Source organism: Gopherus evgoodei, chromosome 4 (assembly GCF_007399415.2).
Source record: "Gopherus evgoodei ecotype Sinaloan lineage chromosome 4, rGopEvg1_v1.p, whole genome shotgun sequence".
Taxonomy (NCBI): domain Eukaryota; kingdom Metazoa; phylum Chordata; order Testudines; family Testudinidae; genus Gopherus; species Gopherus evgoodei.
In genome coordinates, this window is record NC_044325.1 from 16,834,013 (window position 1) to 16,853,762 (window position 19,750).

The 19,750-nt window shown below is 43.6% G+C and overlaps 1 protein-coding gene across 1 annotated transcript in view; it reads left to right on the plus strand.

The window, feature by feature from the left end:
* Window positions 1-19,538, plus strand: part of RHOJ (ras homolog family member J) — a 73,102-nt gene extending 53,564 nt beyond the window's left edge. Inside the window, exons 2-5 of the mRNA XM_030558542.1 lie at window positions 1,089-1,147; window positions 10,408-10,572; window positions 13,316-13,411; window positions 15,112-19,538. Of these exons, the coding sequence (XP_030414402.1) occupies window positions 1,089-1,147; window positions 10,408-10,572; window positions 13,316-13,411; window positions 15,112-15,258 (467 nt within the window). The 3' untranslated portion in view covers window positions 15,259-19,538. The remainder of the gene's footprint in view (window positions 1-1,088; window positions 1,148-10,407; window positions 10,573-13,315; window positions 13,412-15,111) is intronic.
* The last annotated feature ends 212 nt before the right edge of the window (window positions 19,539-19,750 follow it).

The window sequence follows — 19,750 nt, forward strand, 5'->3', positions numbered from 1 at the left end:
TGTTCATTAGAGAGATCAAATTATAAAGGATATTGTCGAAAATGTCCGCTGAAATCAATGGTAAGACTCCAGTTGACTTTAATGAGCTTTGGATCAGGCCCAGAGAGCCAGTGTTGAATTTGACTCTAAGAGCATGTGTGCTGAAGTACAGAATTTGATCATTAAATCAAGTCATCATCCCTATTATAAAATCTGGTGAATATCCTGGAAAATGTTTGACCCCCCCCAAGATTACCCTCCTGTTTTCAAAGAGTGCATGAAGCACAATGATTTGTAACACTATCATTATATTAACTGGTACTGAACATCACTGCATTCAAAAAGGAGAGACTGAGCAAAAAAGTAATGCATTTGCACTGATCCAGACTGAGGGCTGCCCAGTTCCAAATACATCATTGTTTCACAGCTCTGGAATTAAGGAAGAAAAAAAGTCTGAACAGAGAAAACACCAAGACCAGACATAACCCAAACAGACTTGGTGGGGAGGAAGGTTCCCTGTGCTTTGGACTCCTAATGACTTGCTGGTATCAGCTGGTGGTCTCATAGAGATTAGCAAATGTTCTTAGATCTCTGAATACCCAAACAGCAGCAGTGCTTGCAATTTGTCTGTCTCAGCGGTTCTCAAACTGCGGGTCAGGACCCCAAAGTGGATCACGACCCCTTTGTAATGGGGTCGCCATGTCTAGCGTTAGACTGGCTTCAGGCCAGGTTGTAGGCGCCCCTCCCTTGGGCTTTGACTTTGGCCCACTGCCCAGGATGGTGGGGCTCAGGTTTTGGCTCAGGCTTTCCCTTCCCCCCACCCAGGATCCTGTAGTAATTTTTGTTGTCAAAAGGGGGGGGGTTGTCACAATGCAATGAAGTTTGAGAAACCCTGATTAATCTATTAAGAAATGAGAGCTCAACTATCTGCTTTTGTTGTGACCTTAGGTTGCCTTCATTTTGAGATGATTGTCAGCTTAGTTTAGGGTTCACATGGTAAGGCGCACGCTAATCTGCCTTGCACTAGGGTGCATAGTTAAAAAGTGTAAAATCATAACTACTGGCTGGAGCTTGTGTCTCACAACCTCTCTGCTGTTTCTCTCTTCCAGTGACTGTGACTGTCGGAGGCAAGCAGCACTTGCTGGGGCTATATGATACTGCAGGGCAGGTAAATTGTTTTACCTTCTTTCCCTTTCTGATTTTTATTACACACATTTTTTCCATATAAAAATAGCATCGGTGCTATTTTCTGATGACTGAACTGATTACCCGTTTCTTACAGAGATTTCAACACAAAAAACATGCCACAGACTGAATTTTTCTAACTACAAATAAAACCAGGCTAAACTATTAGGTCTTTTACACCTCTGACTTCTGCCACAAGCACAGAGCTCTCTAGTCAACAATTACTAACGGTTTTCATATAGCGGCAGCTGAGATACAGCCAATATTTCTTTTCCTGAGTATAGAAAATAGCAAATATCCGATACAACTCTGTGTGGTAACTCTCAACAGCTATTAACTTTTAAATGGCAAGCACTGTAGGTAATCTTCAACAGATATCTACCACTGAAAGACTGTCACTTACAATATAACCTCCAATGAGTATGCCCAGTCTAAACTTACATAATGCAATTCATGAGGCTTTTAGCACTTCCCTTGCCAGACTATTCCCTGGTCTAACAGACGTTATTTTGAGAAGAGTACATGCACCTAAACTGCTGTGGCTGTCCCAGTAATCCAAATTAATTAACCCAGAAAAAATGTAGAGAATTTTTTATTAGACATCTCATTCTTTTGCTGGTGAATCTTTCTTTGTTTACATTGTTGGGTCTGCAAGACCCTAAGGGTACGTCCAGACTACCCGCTGTATCGGTGGGTAGCGATCGATTTTTTGGGGATCGATATATCGCGTCTCATCTAGACGGGACGGGAGGTGAGGACGGGAAGTAAGTCGGAATAAGATATTTCTACTTAAGCTACGGTATTCCCGTAGCTGAAGTTGCATATCTTACATCGACACCCCCACCCCCCAGTGTAGACCAGGCCTTAGAGAAGCAGCATCTAGTACTACAACGAGGCCTTTTCTTAGCAACTGTGGAATTAAGACAATGGCAACTCCAGTTTATAAACTTTGCCCTTTCATTCTTCTCTCCCCTATATTATATCAGTCATAGGGGAACACTGTTATTCCACGGAACATCATGGAATACTCTCTATTCTCAATCATTGTGTCCACACAGAACTTGCACTGGTTTAACTAAATCGGTTTAAATATCCCACCTTGAGTTAAACCACTGCAATGTTCTCATGTAGACAAGCCTGTGTCATCATCATTTCACCAGCCATTTGGAAGCATCCATTCCCAAAATTAACTTGTCTGAAAGGAGAGCACTGGGACCTTAGCCAGTGCCACAGAAGTCGGTAGAAAAGCTTCAGTTGATTTCAATGGACATTGGATAAGGCCCTGGATTAGCTGATGCTTCCAGCTCAGAAAACAAGCAGGAAACCTACAACTATTACATTCTCACTTGCCCTTGAACACAATAGGCATGAAAAGCACCATGACATGTCATTGAGGGGCACTGTTGCCTGAAGTGCAGAGGGCCCACACGAAGTTCTAGGCGCCATGTGGGTCTCACATAAACCCTGCCTGCATTTGTATGCGCATCGTACCATCTGACCAAGTGGGTATTCACCCACGAAAGCTCATGCTCCAAAACGTCTGTTAGTCTATAAGGTGCCACAGGATTCTTTGCTGCTTTTACAGATCCAGACTAACATGGCTACCCCTCTGATAGATCTTACCAATGTGTGTGAAACTGTCATTTTTGATTGGATAAGACTCACATGAACCGGTAGCCGACTTTCTTCAGTACTGAGCCTCACCTCTGCTTGGTGGTCCAGCAAAGGCCAACTCTAGCAAACTTCAGGGCATGGCACAGATATATTAGGACCTGATCCTTCAAACGCTGCCAGGCACAATAAATGTAGTAGCAGACACCACACTACTGAGAATACTGTTACACAGATTAATAGTATTCAGAGACCCCCAAGCACTGCACAGAAACATATGGTCTCTACAATACGCACTACACCTGTAGTAGGGGCTTGCAAGATTGGGTCCCTTCTGGTTTTGCTTTTGCCTGATTTGTGTTTCGTCTGTTTTATTCCTTCCACACTGACTGCTCCTATTTCTGTAGGCAGCACCAGTTACTGAGTGCTATCTATAGCGGCTAGTTTTATATCCGTTATGGTTTCTTTGTCCTTTTTTAATAGCTGGTTTTAAAATAATGAACTGAAATAGACTACCTACAAATCAATACTAAAAATAACTAATATAGACTGTGAGCCGCACTCTAGGCCCAAGCTGATGCCTAAATACAGTAAGACAAACCCACACAGCCTGTTGCATGGCCACACCCCACAGTCACATATACTGAGAGGCAGGTGACCCAATGCACAAGATCAACTGGATTCTAGTTCCAGCTCCACCACTAGATGCCTCACCTTAATATGCCTCTCTTTCCACTCCTCCCCCCATGCCTCAGCTTGTCTAAAATGTAAGCTCCTCAGGGCAGGGTCTGTCTGTGAGTATGTTTGTGTTGCCTAGCACAATAGGGTCCGTATATATTTGTCAGGGCATCTAAGCACTACCATGCTACAAGTAATAAATAATAATAACCTATCACATAATTGCACATGCAGTCAGGGAATGTACACATTCAGTTACCCAACTTGCACAGGCAAAGGATCGTTCATTCACCTAGATGCAGGATTCCAGGTGTGCTCACATTTTGCGGCCTTCTGCAGGGCTGTGAAAATCTGGCCAGAATTTTATTCATGCCTGAGTTTACCACTTCTGTCAGGCTAATCCAGAACCTTAACATTATTTTAACATGTTTTGTGTATATTCCACCTGTCACTCACTCTGTCAACGACACTTCCTTTTATTCATTTTCCCAAGCACTAAGCTATGAATTTAGCTGACAGAAATGTGTTTTCCCCTCCTTCTTGACAATCATTTTGCCATCTCTCATGACGAAGTTCAAGTTAGCCCAGGCATGCCTGTCTCCAAGTGACACTCATTGACTGTAACTGACTTGTCGGAACCATTTTCATTTTAGATTTCAGTGCAAAGGAGACGATCATTGAGACAAGACATTACAGAGCATGAATCACTTTGTGATTAATAGATCATATCTTAACAGAGTCCAGAAGGTTGCTCTTTCCCACATACTGCTGCGGGAATGACAGCTCATATGGGTTCACTACCCCTGACACACACACACCTCCTTGAGTTGTGTGGCTTTCCAAAGAAAAATCGACATGAATTCAGAGCTAACAATAATGCTTGACACTGGCATGCTCTAAAACACATGCTGATGAACTAACAATTTAAAAATGGACCCTGGTGCAGCATTACCCTCTTACCATGGGAGGAGGACTCTGGCAGGGAACTTCAGTCTCAGCTGCCTGATTTTCTGCATCTTTGGCACAAACAGACCCAGATAGGACATTTTCAGCACCATGCTCAGGTGCAAAGTGCTTTGAGGGCCCAACGCTGAAGGCAGGGAACATGGGCAGAAAGACGACAGAGGAAACAGCAGTAACAAGTACACAGAGTACTTCACATATCTGAGCAAAGCCAGGCCCACCACGGCAAACAAATGTAGGAGGCAGCGCACAGTGTTGCACAACCTACCAGCCCTCTGCTAGTTGCCAGAGCCATGCCCAGCAATACCTGACCTGGCTCCACCCTTTCCATTGTGGGCCAGTCAAAAGACAACACAAACACTCAGCAGGGAATTACATTCCCGCTCCCCACACACACACACACACACACACCATAAGTAGCCTCATTAGCTACTGAAACAGGGGCTGTAAGGTTGTCTCTCTCCATGGTAGTCTGGCCCCCTTCCTGAACAACTTTACTGGAAGAGAAACTGTAGGGTAAGAAGGTGCCTGTGACAGTGACACTAGAATAAGGATGTAGCTGGGTTCCAGGCCTGAACTCCACAGAAGCAAGGTCCTAGGCACTCCCGATAGCACAGAGCACTAACCGAACTAGTGGCATTTTCCAGCCTTCCAACACGATCACCCTGGATTAACCAGGAGATTTTCAGTGATTTGAAACTCAAAAAAAAAAAAGTCCTACAAAAAGTGGAGACCAGGTCAGATTACAAAGGATGAATATAAAACAACCATCACAGCCATATAGGGAGAAAATTAGAAAGGCCAAGGCACAAAATGAGATCAAACCAGCTAGAAACATAAAGGGTGAGAAGAAAACATTCTACAAATCCATTAGAAGTAAGAGGAAGACCAAGGACAGGGTAGGCCCATTACTCAATGAGGGGAGGAAAACAATAACAAAAAAATATGGAAATGGCAAAAGTGCTAAAGAATTTATTGTTTTTGTTTTCACCAGAAAGTTTAGTAGCAATTGGATATTTAACATGGTGAACCCCAGTGAAAATGAGATAGGATCTGAGGCTAAAATAGGGAAAGGACAAATCAAAAAGTACTTAGACAAGTTGAATGTCTTCAAGTCACCCAGGCCTGATGAAATACAGTCTAGAATATTCAGGGAGATGACTGAGGAGATATCTGATCCATTAGAGATGAAATTTGAAAATGGGAGAGATTCCAGAGGACTGGAAGAGGGCAAATATAATGGAAATCAGGACAATCCAGGGAATTACAGATCAGTCAACTTAACTTCAGCACCCAGAAAGATAATGGAGCAAATAATCAAGCAATCAATCTGCAAATACATAGAAGATAATAAGTAACAGCATGGATTTGTTCAGAACAAATTGCGTCAAACCAACCTAATAGCTTTCTTTGACAGGGTAAAAAGCCTTGTGGATAGGGGGAAGCAACAGATGTGGTATATCTTGACTTTAGGAGAAGAGAAGACAGGGCGAATGCAATAACAGTTTTCAAGTACAAAAAGGTTGTTACCAGGAGGCAGGAGAAAAATTGTTCTCTTTATCCACTGAGGACAGAACAAGAAGTAAGGGGTTTAAATTGCAGCAGTAGAGGTTTAGGCTGGACATTAGGAAAAACTTCGTAACTGTAAGGGTGGTTAAACACTGGAGCAAATTACTTAGGGATGCTGTGGAATCTCCCACTGGAGGTTTTTAAGAACAGATTAGACAAACACCATCAGGAATGGTCTAGTTATTACATAGTCCTGCCTCTAGTGCAGGGGACTGGACTAGATGACCCCTCAAGGTCCCTTCCAGTTCTAAACGTCTGTGATTCTAAGATCATACTGCATGGGCATGGAAGTAATTCTGAGTCCTTTTAATAAATATTAACAATACCTAGCTCTTATATAGCACTTGCCATCCATAGATCTCAAAGCTCTTTACAAAGCAGGTCTCAGTATCCTCATTTGACAGATGGGGAAACTGAGGCACAAAGCGATGACATGTCATGTCCAAGGTCATCTGGTAAACCAGTAGAAGAACTGCAAGCAGAACCCTTTATCATCCTGAAAGCCAAGATTTCAGGGCATGGGATTGCTCTATGAAAATCAAGACATACCAGAGGAGGGTGGGAGGAACAGATTGTAAAATAGAGGATTAGATTAAGAGTTCTCAACCTACAGGCTGAAACCCCCAAAAGGAGCACATGGGCAGATCCAGGGAGGCACAACCACCTTTCCTATCTGTCTGGTTAGATTGGGGCAGGGTGGGTAGGATGTCCTGAACATTTTGCTGCTGTAACCTGGAGGTCACAGTGTGAGAAAAGATCTGGACAACTGTATTAGTTATGTGTACAACTAATGAGCACATCCACAGTTACTTTAGCTGGGATAAAATCATTTTGATATGCCCCATGCTTTCGGGCACAAATCCAATGGCCAGCTGGGGGCACAGGAACATAGGACTTGCCAGAGTGGATCAGACCCAAGGTCTATCTAGTCCAGGATCCTGCCTCTGACAGTGGCCAGCCCCAGATGCTTGTGAGATATTCTGGATCCCGTAAAGGTCTAATCCTGATCTCAAAGAGTTAGAGATCAGCGAAAGCCACATCACACAAGCTTTAATATCCCTTCCAAAATTTGTTATAATTAAAAACAACAACTCTGGATATGCCCCATATCCAGCTAAATGCCCAATCCCTTTTTGAATCTTGTTAAGTTCTTGGCCTCAGTGACTTCCTGCAGCAATCCAAAGCTATCCAATGGGCAGGTGATCCCAATGGTTTATTACAGGTTTCCTTCCACCTGTCCCATGAGCAGCTGATAGTGGGCCTTGTCAGATTCAGAATAACATGAGAGCCCTAGATCTACTCTTCCCTCGACATGCAAGCATAACTCCCATGCTTGTCAGCGTCATCCTGCGTTACTAATGTGTATTGACAGTAGACTACATCCTTGTGTGTAATCTGTAGATACCCTTTCTCTTCCAACCTATTGCTTATATAATGTCCCATGCTGCAAACACAAAAGGAGAACAGTCCTCATGAGCTCCAAAGTGACAAGCAAAATAAAATTAAATGAACCTTCTGAAAGGACCTGTCACCATTATGCAGAATGTTCATAGCTTTTAGTCTGTGATTTTTAACAGCACACTAAGTTTCAACCCCTCTAAATAGGCAACTCTTGAATTTTTAAAACAGATATATTTAGCCAACTGCTTTCCAATGTCCCAAATAAAAAAAAGATACACAGAGTATCTGCTGCCACCTTGTGGTTATCCCAAAGATCTGTTTTGTAACAAATAAAGCAAAGATTTCAGAGTAGCAGCCATGTTAGTCTGTATCCGCAAAAAGAACAGGAGTACTTGTGGCACCTTAGAGACCAACAAATTTATTTGAGCATAAGCTTTTGTGGTCTACAGCCCACTTCATCGAATGCATAGAATGGAACATATAGTGAGGAGATATATATACATACAGAGAACATGAAAAGATGGGAGGCTAATTAATTACAATGAACTGTTGTCAGCAGGAGAAAAAAAAAACCTTTTGTAGTGATAATCAAGATAAACCAAAAGTGTATGAAAAGTTAATTGTCAAGCAACTCCCAGTATCAGCCCGTGGTGATTGTGGATAAGTGTGTTTACCCTGGGAGAAGTCATCAGCTTTAATGTTCTGGATGTAAGTGATTTCATTGGTTAAAATATCATGTAATAGGGTCGGCATGAGGCCAAGCTTCTGAGACTCACATTATCCCTCCTCCAAGCCACACAAAACTCAGCTGCCAAGATCACCTCATTGTTCCATTAATCAGATACCGGCTCTCCACTGCATCAAGTGGAAGCTTCTTGTCATCCTCAAGCACATGTCCATCCCTCCCTGCTTTGTCTCTTGTCAGTCACATCATGTTCTCTGCCCCACCAGCAGTGGTGTGGCCTCGTTTAGCTGATTCTCCCACAAGTGTCTTTGCATTTTCTTTCGTGCTAATCCCTGTACATGGAGCATCCTCCCTGCTCTCACCAGTCAATCCTTCCTCGAGACCCACCTCTGCCTTGACCCCTACAAAACATTGGTCAGTTAATAATCATTAGATAAAGAAGCAGCTGGGGATTATTTATACTTTTTTTAAAAAGTCAGTGCCAAGCCTACTAGAACACAGTAGCCCCTTACCCCGCTCTTTGTCTTTTAGGATAGAAACTGCATTTTCCTTTACCCTCACACAGTGCATTTGTGATGGCCGCCATCTTGGCTGATACCAGGGATTGAATCCGAAACCTCCAGGGTAAAAAGCTTAAGTCTGCACATTTTAAGATGGTGGGTAGGCAGTATAGCTAATACCTGGAACAGCCTCACAATCTAGGTGCAGAGGGACACACGGCACCTCACTGAGCAGTGGGTGACCCTACACATTTTGGGGAGGGGGGGTCCTAGTACTTACTCCAGCAGCTGGGATATCTTGGTCAGCCAGACCCCTCTGCATTCTCCTTCTCCAGTCCTGCCCCATGCAGAGCCCTCAGTCAGGGTGGTACAAGATGCATGAGGCAGTTCACACCTCTCAGAGCTATTGCTTCAGGCTGTCTGCAGACTAAGGCTTAGTCTACAATAGCAACTAAGTATAACTACATAGTTACACCAACCTAACCCCTCCACAGACAGTGCTGTGTCGACTGGAGGGCTTCCGCCTCTCAGGGAGGTGGATTAACTACACTGATGGGAAAAGCTCTCATGTCAGTGCAGGTAGCATCTTCACTAAGCACTTCAGCTGTGCAGCGCTGTAAGTGCAGAGAAGCCCCAGACAGATCTCTCAGCCTCAGTTACACTCAATTTATATTTTCAATCTTTTCTTCACAACCATGAGAACTTACATGTCTTAAATTCTGATATAATCACATGATTCCAGGTGCTGGAGCCCTAGGCACAGGCTGATATTGCTTGTGTCTTAATCCAGCCCTGACATAGGGTGATCATTTGTTCCCATGCTTTTTATACATTTGCTGAAGGAAACAGGTAACTTTACAAGTAATTTTTGAACCACTTGCAGGAAAATTGGGAAACACTAGCTTCCACCCAGACTTTCCAATATGAATTTCACTTGTCCAAGAATGGGCCTGTGAGATTCCATATGCTGTTACTCCAGACACATTTATTGATTTCACATGGATTCCAGAGTCCAACTCTTGAAACTGAGAAGGGACCCAAATTTGTCCTTCTAACAAGTTTCCCTGTTATCAAATCAGCTAACTACATGGAACGTCTGTGCTTTGAGGTACCTGAATACTGCTCTCTGCACAGCCTCGGGGGCAAGATGACATCTCTTCTCACAAGACAGGGGCCCATGGAAATCTCAAATCACCTTGAGTTACAAACTGGATCCGAGCTGCTGCTAAATTTCCAGGATGAGAGTTTCTCATTCTAATTGACGTGGCTCTGGAGATAGCATGATGTAACTGAACAGCCCAAAGGCCCATTTTTGTTGTGCATAGTCATGTCTGTAGCATTTTTGAGGTTTTATACACCCTGCACATAACACCTACTGTAAAACGCATGGCATGAATGTCCTCTACAGATGTTATCTGGCTCCAAGGATAATGGCAGTCAAATAATAATTCCTAGGATTATGGTATATTGAAGGCTGAGCCCAATATGAGCAACGTAAAGAGCTGTTTGTACCCCAAGGTATTTTTTCTTTTACTGTTCAATGGCACTGAAGGCAGCCCCTGTTTAGCTTATCTCCCTTGTACACTGGAATCACTATGAAAACAGAATGCCCACCCCGCGACCTGTCTGCGCAAAGCCCAGATAAAAGGGGGTTCAGAGACTGACCCAGCTGCGGGATACCTCCACCATGCCTTCGCAGTGGTCATTCCACCCCCTGGAATTTATCAGGTCTTATTGACATTCAGTGACAATGTTGGGAAACTCAAAGTGCTTGCAGATGCTTTGTTACGCAGCTTGCGTGACCCATTGCTAACCCCAGCCTTTGCTCTCTGATAGGAGGACTACAATCAGCTGAGACCCCTCTCCTATCCCAACACGGATGTGTTCTTGATCTGTTTTTCTGTGGTGAATCCTGCCTCTTACCACAACGTCCAGGAAGAATGGGTGCCTGAACTGAGAGTCAGCATGCCGCATGTGCCTTATGTGCTCATAGGAACACAGGTAGTTACTAACTGGAATGCCTATTGACCAGCACGAGAGGTCTGGAACTCTACAGCCAGGTGGGCCTTGTGAAATCTCAAAGCTAGGTGGAACTTACCCAGATTGAGGTTTGGCTGCAGTCCCGGGATCCACTGAAAACTCTGCTGTTCCACACACACCTGCTTCCACTCTGGCAGACCTGATACCAAACTTGCAACTCAAAGCAAACCTCAGGGGCTGCAACTCACATGAACTGAAACAAGCAGGCTTCCCCAAACCCCATGCAAATGTAATGCATCTAGTTGCCCAACCCTCTGAAGGATCACTGTGGGTATGTCTACACTGGAGCAGGAGGTGTAATTCCCAGGTCAAGAAGACATACCCAGACTAGCTCTGATCGAGTCAACACACTGAAAATAGCAGTGTAGCTACAGCAGGGCAAGCAGCAGCATGGGCTAGCCACCCAAATACAATCCCAACTGAAACCCTAGATACATACTCAGGCTGGTGATTCCACCTCGCTACTCACACTGCCTCGGCTGTACTTCTGTTTCCCATGCACTAGCTTGATCAGAGCTACCACAGCTATTTCATGCAGAAAAGTACACCTCTAGCTCCACTGTACCCATATTCTGGGTTAGGGGCTCCTCAATATCATGGTGATTTTTAACTAAGCTTTAAATTCATTATATTTTTCTGGAGTGGAGAAGCCATTCCCATATTACATCCCCCAACGTTCACCTCCGTCCCTGAATAGCTTTCCTGGAGCCAACAAGGATTAACAACCTCTTTAGAGCCAACACAGCTCCTTCTAGATCAGCCAGCCCTGCTGAGAGCACTTTCTTCCCCCAGAGTTTACCTAGGGATTGTCAGAGTGGATAAGACCCATGATCCATCCAGTCCAGTATCCTGTCTCTGACAGTGGCCAGCACCAGCTGTTTCAGAGGAAGGTGTAGGAACCACAGAGTAAACAGACTGGCAAAGCCAGATCATGGGCAGCCAGACCTAGTGGTCAGAGCCAAAATCCATAGTCAGGAGCCAAGAGTCTGCTGTAGGACATCAGAGGCAGGAGACAAACCACAAGTTCGTAACTACAGTCAGGCTGGGTCAGGATACTGGGATGTCAGAGGTAGGAGACAAAGCAAGATCAGAATCACAAATCAGAGATCAGGAAGCTGACACAGGGGAGCAGGAGCAGGAAGCACACAGTCCAGAGCAGCCTGGATCCCAGGTGTTCAGGCAGCTTCCTGTTCCTGGCTTAAGTAGGGCCAGCAGGCCAATCAGCTGCTCTGTGGCTCCGCCAATAGGATGCCAGGGGAGGACCCTCAAACTGGGGCTGGGCTTCATGGGTCCTGGGTCAGCAGCTGTCAGCAGGCTACCAAGAGGAAGGCTGAAGCATAGCCGCTCCTGTGAATCCTGGCTTTGAGCCCTGTGGGTCATGACACAGAAGTGGGATAATCTGCCCACCACATTCGATCTCATCCTGATCCCAAATAGTTGGAGACAGACTTAGGTCCTGAGATCTAACATCTCTCCCAAAGGAAGGATCTCCCCTCCTTGGAAGAAAAAGACTGACCCAACCCAGAAATCAGAGCCAGATCAAGTATTATTGTTGATACTCAAGCTGCAGAGCAGAGTAGTAGGCACATGACCACCAGTTCAGACCTGTATTTTTTGTTGTCATAATCATTCTCCAAATGTCATCGGACAACCCCAACTCAGACGGTCCCTCCTGCCAAATGGGGTAGCCATGAGCTCTGACCTACTGTCGAATGGTCACATTAAGGTGGATACATTCTGTAGAGCTGGGTTTTTTAACATCAATCACTCTGTTGCCAAAACACTTGTAAGATTCAGCGAGGCCAGTTCTGCAGCAACAGCTAACTCACCACACACTCTTTGTGGAGGGTTTAATTCTGCCAACTGTCTCCTGAGAGGCACTGAACACCGTTTGGTGGGAGCTGAAGGTGCTCCTGCCTCTTGCAGGATAGGCCCCAGGCCTATACAAATATTTGGAGAAAAATCAAGGTTTGCCAAATGAGGAAAACTTTTTTTCAAACTTCTAAAAGGATGCTGCAAATAATGGCAAGTTAGAAATACATTTCAGCCTTTATACCAAGATCTTCTCGAGGCAGTTTTGCAGAATAGCATTTCACTGGGCAATTGGTATCCTACTTAGTCCATCTTTACTAAGGTGTAAAAACTCATATTCTCTTTAAAAAAAAAACACAGGTGAGGCAGTCAGAGATTAATATCAAAGTGACCCACAATTTAATGTTTTGTTTCAGTTCAACAAACCAAAATGTTTCACTTGGGGCAACCTGACCCAGAACTAAATACTTAATTTTAACAGAAAATCAAAAAAAATCTGCAAAATCTAAATTTTCCTCGGGAAAATTTCAATTCTGCAGAAGTTGCATTTTCCATCAAAAAACATTGATGGAAAATTCCCTATTTGTTCTCAGACATAGAATTAAGCCTATATGCTTCTTACACAATCCTGTTTTCTCTCTTTTCTGTTTTGACCAAAAAATAGAAAGGAGACATTGAGGCCACATGCGTGTGCATATACACAGTGAGAGAGAGAGAGAAAAAGAGAGAGATACATTATGAACCAGCTTTTAAAAAAAATTATCTCTAGTAGGGGAGAAATTGGGGGTGTCACTGAAATATTTATCCTAGCATAGGGCTCTGGAGCCAACTCATCCACAGGAATGTTGTGTTTAGTACTCTGTATGTGTGTGTGTGGTTTTTTTACTGCTAGATTGATCTTCGTGATGATCCGAAAACTTTGGCTCGACTACTTTATATGAAGGAGAAACCCCTCACTTACGAACATGGAGTGAAACTGGCTAAAGAGGTATCATTGTTTTGCTTGACCCTATTGTTAGGACCCAGGCTGCAGAGTAGTTTGGCCATAACTTTAGTTTCTGTATATTTCACTCGAATCCAATTCTTTCATTTTTTCCTCCATTTTCACTAACTTGGGCCCAGACTAAAACCTCAACTCCAAACACACTGAATTTTGCACCTTTAAACCTGTCTCTAGTGTTACCTTGATTGTTCTGCAATCCCACTAATGAATCTCTGATATATAACAAGCACACGCCACACCTGAGACATCTGAATGAAATGAAACATCTAATGTTCTTATGTTTGATTTAGGATCAGCCACTACAGTGTTTTACCATATTTGGTCATAACAAAATGGATACATAACAGGTTATTTTACACATCACGATAAAAGAAACTGTACATTGTGGATGTTATTCATTTATGTGAGCCTATAAAGACATTCCATGGTTTTCCTGGGAGAAAACGGACATCTGTGTTTGGCAGAGTAACGTTAATCACTACCAAAAAAAAAAAAAAAGAATTGCAACCTACGGAAGCAGCATTTAGGCTGCAGAGATGGGAATGAGCTGGAAAGTTCTCATCTGGACTGGAGCTGTCCCAAAGTTTCAGTGTGTTTGGATCCAGCTTTTTAGCTAAGACCCATATGTAGGAGATGGATACAAAAGCTTGTCTAAAATAACACGCTCATATGTATTCTCTCTGGTGCTACTTGGGCTAATCACAATGGGAAAAATTCCACTTTTAGTCACTCCCATACAAACACATCCGGCTTGATTCTGGCTTAAGGACACTTTACACAGCTATGTATGGGGGCCGTAAATGAGACTCAGGCCCATAGACCTCTATTTGGTGGGATCTTCTTTCAGTTCATAATGTATTATTGCTCTGGGTAAGGAGAAGGGATGGAGAAATGAACATGAAATACGTACATACATCAAAGGCAGCAGCATCTGCATTCAGACACAAGCACGTTCCAGCTAGTCACTGCACATATTGGTTATGCTGATATTTAGTCAGAGGGTTCTAAAAGGCCAAGCAGAGCTAAAAAGTCAGAGGAATTGCATTTATCCAAATTCATTTCCACGGGCAGGCTCAAGGTCCACACTACGTGTGTGCAAGTGCCCACAGAATGGGAGGGTATTTTTGACTCAGTGGCACGCCTCCATCAATCACCCTGAGCCTGTAGAAGCGCCTCTGCAATGACTTCATCTCTGTGGAGTTTGATAGGAGAAGCCAAGAGCATGGAAGGGGAGCTAAGGATATTTATGTTAAGTGACTGAACCACACTGTCAGGGAGCACTCGAGCCAATGCCTCCTGGAAACCCTGAGATCCAGCTTCTTCTGTTCAGAGGAACCCCTATGCAGTGGAAGAGTTCCTACAAACTCTCAGCTGGCATACATGGAGCTTCCTCTTCCTGGCCAGCCCCACTGGCAGACTGTTGCTCCATCCACGTCTCCCTCTGCATTGAGACAATGCCCTGGCATCTATTCTCAATGCCTGTCCCACAAGGTCTATGATCAGATAGGAAGCCAGGCCCAAGGCAGAGCTAGGACTTTAATCCATCTTAAAGGCATGGCTCACTCTATATCAGGGAGTTATGTGCACGTGAGGATAACAGGATCTGTATGTCATAAACATGTCCTATTGTCTTCTCCAAACTGTGCATTTATGACCCCTCTCTCTCTTTCTCTCTCCTGCTTAAGATTGGAGCACAGTGTTATTTGGAATGTTCAGCCCTGACACAGAAAGGTCTTAAAACAGTCTTCGATGAAGCAATCCTCACCATTTTTCACCCTAAGAAAAAGAAGAAACGCTGTGTGACGTGCCACAGCTGCTGTACAGTTGTATGAGGTCACTTGAAAAGCAAAGCAGGACAATGCTATTTTTCAACTAAACCCCCCAGGTTAGAGTGGCAATGAGTGTCACACACAAACTGAAATGGGGAACATGACCAGAAAGGAGTCTTATTAAACCATATATGATTCCTCCATTCTGTGAAACCTCAGGCTGTAACATGTTAGCCAGCTAATGTCTATTTGCTTTCCTAACCCTATAGAGCTGTATGCAGCCTTTTCCCACACTATGCTCGTATGCACTGAGCCAGTATAAAACAGGATGTCTGCTAATGGCTGACTCTCAATCAGGTTAGGGTGCTGTGTGGAAAACTTTAAAGACACTGTAAAAACCACCAGGAAAAACTTCATTTGTGGCCTTAAGGAAGAATTGATCAAAAGTATAAATTTATAATACTTCAGAATTGAATATGAATGGATCAAAAGCACAGAGAAATCATTAGGAGTTTAATATGTAATCATATATGTTATATATAGGGTATACTTTCAAATTACTTTTCTTTATAAGATACTCACTAATTTCAGGATCTACTTTAGTTTGTTTAAAATGACATGAAAGCAAAGCAGTAGTGACTCCAATTCACAGTAACTCATGTTACAGCATCAAGCCATCAAAATGGATCAATATTTACATCCAGATTGAAGGAATGTTCTTTTTACTACGCAAAATGACAAATATCTCTATTTTCTACAGAATGTGTCCAGGCTGGACCAGGAGGTTTTCAGAAGTTGGGTGAGGGAAAACAGTGTAAGTGAAAAACTGTAGCATTAATTTGCAGAAACAAAGTGATCATATCACCAAAAAAATCTTGTGACAGACATGAAAAACCAGGAAAGTGTTGCATTGCCACGAATATTATAAATTCACTCTACAGATTGGGTGCATTTCCACATCTCACCCAGCAGATGAAAACAAAAACAAACAAGCCAAAGTCACATTGATGTGAAGTGCTTTATAATGATCCAGTTGCCTTATTTGAAATAGTTTTTTAGAAATGATCTTGTGTAAAGATATTAATTGGAGCAGACTCGTAAACATGTCTATTTACTGTAGTCCTCTCTCTGCTCTTCATTGCTTTGTCTGTGTCTTCCATGTTCATTATTGCAATTAGCAGTTAAGGTATAGTGTGGGTATGCTACTCAGGAACTTTCTTTCAGACAATATGCAGGATGAAGTGCTGCAGCATGCAGTACGGATACAGGAAGCCTGAACCTCAAAGGAATGAAAGCTGACAATAAGCACTCTTTGCTGTTGAATAAAGTGTGCCTTTTTGCTAAGGCTTCTCCAGGGAGCCTGTTGTTTTGCACATCACAGCAAGACGCCGTTATACCACAGACTCTCGGAGGTGAACTGTGAGGGTGTCTTATTACTTACATCTGCCTATGAGTGCCTTGGAAATGCCCGTGTAGCTGTCTTGTTATGGATTTCATTTCTGATCATACCTCTCCAAGGCATACAATTATAATGCCAGCAAATCCATGTTTCTAGGCCTATAAAGTAACTCCCTGAAAAAAGCAACTGCCAGAGTCAGTGTTTCCAGACCTAGTATGGAATTGCACCTTCTCTCACCAGCAAAGTGTCAGCACAGGGATTAATTTACCCACTCATGTCTTGGAACAGCCAGCATTCTCCTCTTTGGATGTACTGTACAGTGTTTGAGTCTATAGAGGGGCAGCTAGAAAGCCTCTGCCATTAACTGGAGATTAGGGATCCAATCCTACAGACCTTATTCAGGCAAAACTCCCATTGACTTCAGTGGGATTTTGAGCAAGGACTGTAACATTCAGCCCAAAGTAAGCAACATCATAGATACAAGGCCCAATCCCACCTTCATTGCAATCAAAGACAAAACTCCCATTGACTTCAGTGATGATGACAGTATCCTTTACTACACAGATATTTGTAGAAGGTTTTCCTATATGAGATCGTTGTCATTACATTGTAAAAGCCTTGCTCTGGATTCCAGCTGCCCAGAGCCCATTAAAATCAGTGGCAAGTGCATGGCTAGAATGTACTGGCTGTATCTTTAGGGTAAATGAAGCAATTTCTGTTTTAGTAAATGCAACTCACTAGAATTCAAGGACCCACAATCATATGGACACTAATTTATGCTTTGCCATTGACTCTAATAGGAGCAGGATCAGATGCCAAAACATTTATATCAGTACAGGTCACCCATTATCTCCGAGACATAAGGGATATTTAGCTATGGTAATTAGTAAGTAAGTGTCTTTTGCTATGTTATTGCTAAGGATACGATTGGAGGTACATAGTTATTGCTAAGGATACATGGAGGTCACGGATTCCATGACTTTCTGGGATCTCCAGGCCTTCTTCCAGGGCAGGGCTGGAGCAGCTGTCAGCCCCAGGGCCACCAAAGCAGCAGCTCCAGGGCTGAAGCCCACTGGGGATGAAGCTGCAGCTGTCAGCCCCTGCCACAGGAGCAGCAGTGGAATTAGAGCATCAGCCAGTGGTCATCCCTGGAGGCCGCTGGAGCAGATAGCTGGTGGTTGGCCTGAGGGTCACCAGAGCAGCAATCCCCTAGCCATCGGAATAGCAGCTGGCCCCATGGCCAGCAGAGCAGTGATCCTCCAGGCTGCCGGAGCAGCAATCCCTGGGCTGCTGGAGCAGCTGGCCAGCAGGTGCCCCAGCGCTGCCACAGCAGTGGCCAGGCTTGGATGAGCCCTCCTGAGAATGGAGCAGCAGAGGGTTCAGCCCCCAATAGTACTAGTTGTTAGTCCCCCATCCTGCCCCAGCAGGGTGTTTTTTGTAAAAGTCAGGGACAGGTCACAGGCATCCATGAATTTGTGTTTATTGCCCATGACCTGTCCTTGACTTTTAGTAAAAATACCCGTGACAGAATCTTAACCTTAATTATTACACAATGGAATTGTGATAAACATTGGGTCACTGTTCATGGACATGGCTGAAAATGAAGTTGTAGTAAGTCAGAGATGCTAAAGAAAATCTGGTGTGTGCCTTAGGGTATAAATCCCTAGTGACCCCTCTGGATCCAGTTTCATCCTGTCGAAGGGGTTGTCTTGGAATATGTTGACAGAAAGTTTGGGAAACATAGCTCAGACCAGAAAGTGAGCCCAGCAGCAATGTCATTTTCTTCCATATGAAAGGAGCTATGGTTTGCGTCTAGGTGAATGTGTTAATTTCCTAGTGCAGCTGGGCTGCAGGTAGCATGTCTGGCAGTGGGTTCTCTGGACTGTCACGTATCAGTGGTGCAGCAGGAAAGTTAAGAGCAGATGGAATATAGAAATGTTTGGAGAATATTTTATTGACTTAGGGCCTGACCCAAATCCCCATGAAATGAACAAAAGCCCCCTGCCCCCATCAATTTATTTCAATGGACTTTGTATCAAGGGTTTAGAGCTCAATCTGATCCCACTGAGGTTTGCCACTGATTTCAATGGAAGATGGCCTGCTTATTCCGTTCCCCAGGAATTGACTCGATATACAGTATACATATACCCATGAGTCCCTGGGTAAGGGAGAAATGGGGCCAAGTCTCTTTCACCTGTACTGCAATACATGCCTTAAGTTTGGATCTGCCAGATAATGTTACAGCTTTTCTAAATTGAAGAGAAACTAAAACTCTAGAATGACAGCTGAGCTTATAAAATAATGAGTACTTTGGAGAAGTGCAATATATCAGTCCCATCATGCCTCTGAGGAAGCCACATATAATTGAACGATGGGTTTTGGGTGGTGTTTAATATCAGTGGTGCCTGTTAATAATGATGGTATGACATATGACAGGCATGTTAAATCAGAAATTAAATTACCAATTATATCATTGATATAACTGCAGTAATTTTGGGAAACTAAATACTGTGATAATGAATGCTAAAATGCTAATATCCTCATATATTAAAAACTACAGACCTCTGTACAAATCGTTGCATAGTAGAGAAAGCAGATGGAGGAATATTATTATTCATAAAAAAATATTTTAATTAATGCACGGCAAGACTTTTTTGCACTTATAAAGTGAAGTAAATCAATTTTGAAAGGTGATAAAACTGTGAATTAAAGAGATGCTTTCAAGCTGCTTATGACCAAAATTTGACCTATCCTCAAAGGGTAACAATCCACTTACAAATGGCCTTTGGATTCTACGTATTTTTTAATTTCCTGCCATCAAAAATAAATGTTTTAAATATACTCACACTTTATGTAGGTCCTACAAGCAGGGATGGCTCTAGGCATTTTGCCGCCCCAAGCATGGCAGGCAGGCTCCGGGACCAGCAGATCCTCCGCAGGCATGCCGCCGAAGGCAACCTGCCTGCCGCCCTCGCGGCGACCAGCAGAGAGCCACCAGTGGCTTGCCGCCCCAAGCACGCTCTTGGCGTGCTGGGGCCTGGAGCCACCCCTGCCTACAAGGCCAAATTTTCAAAAAGCCTCTTTAACTGTCCCCTGACCCTCCAGCCCCGTATTTGTGAGTGCACATACTTCTATGCCCAGTAACTTCCCAGCTGT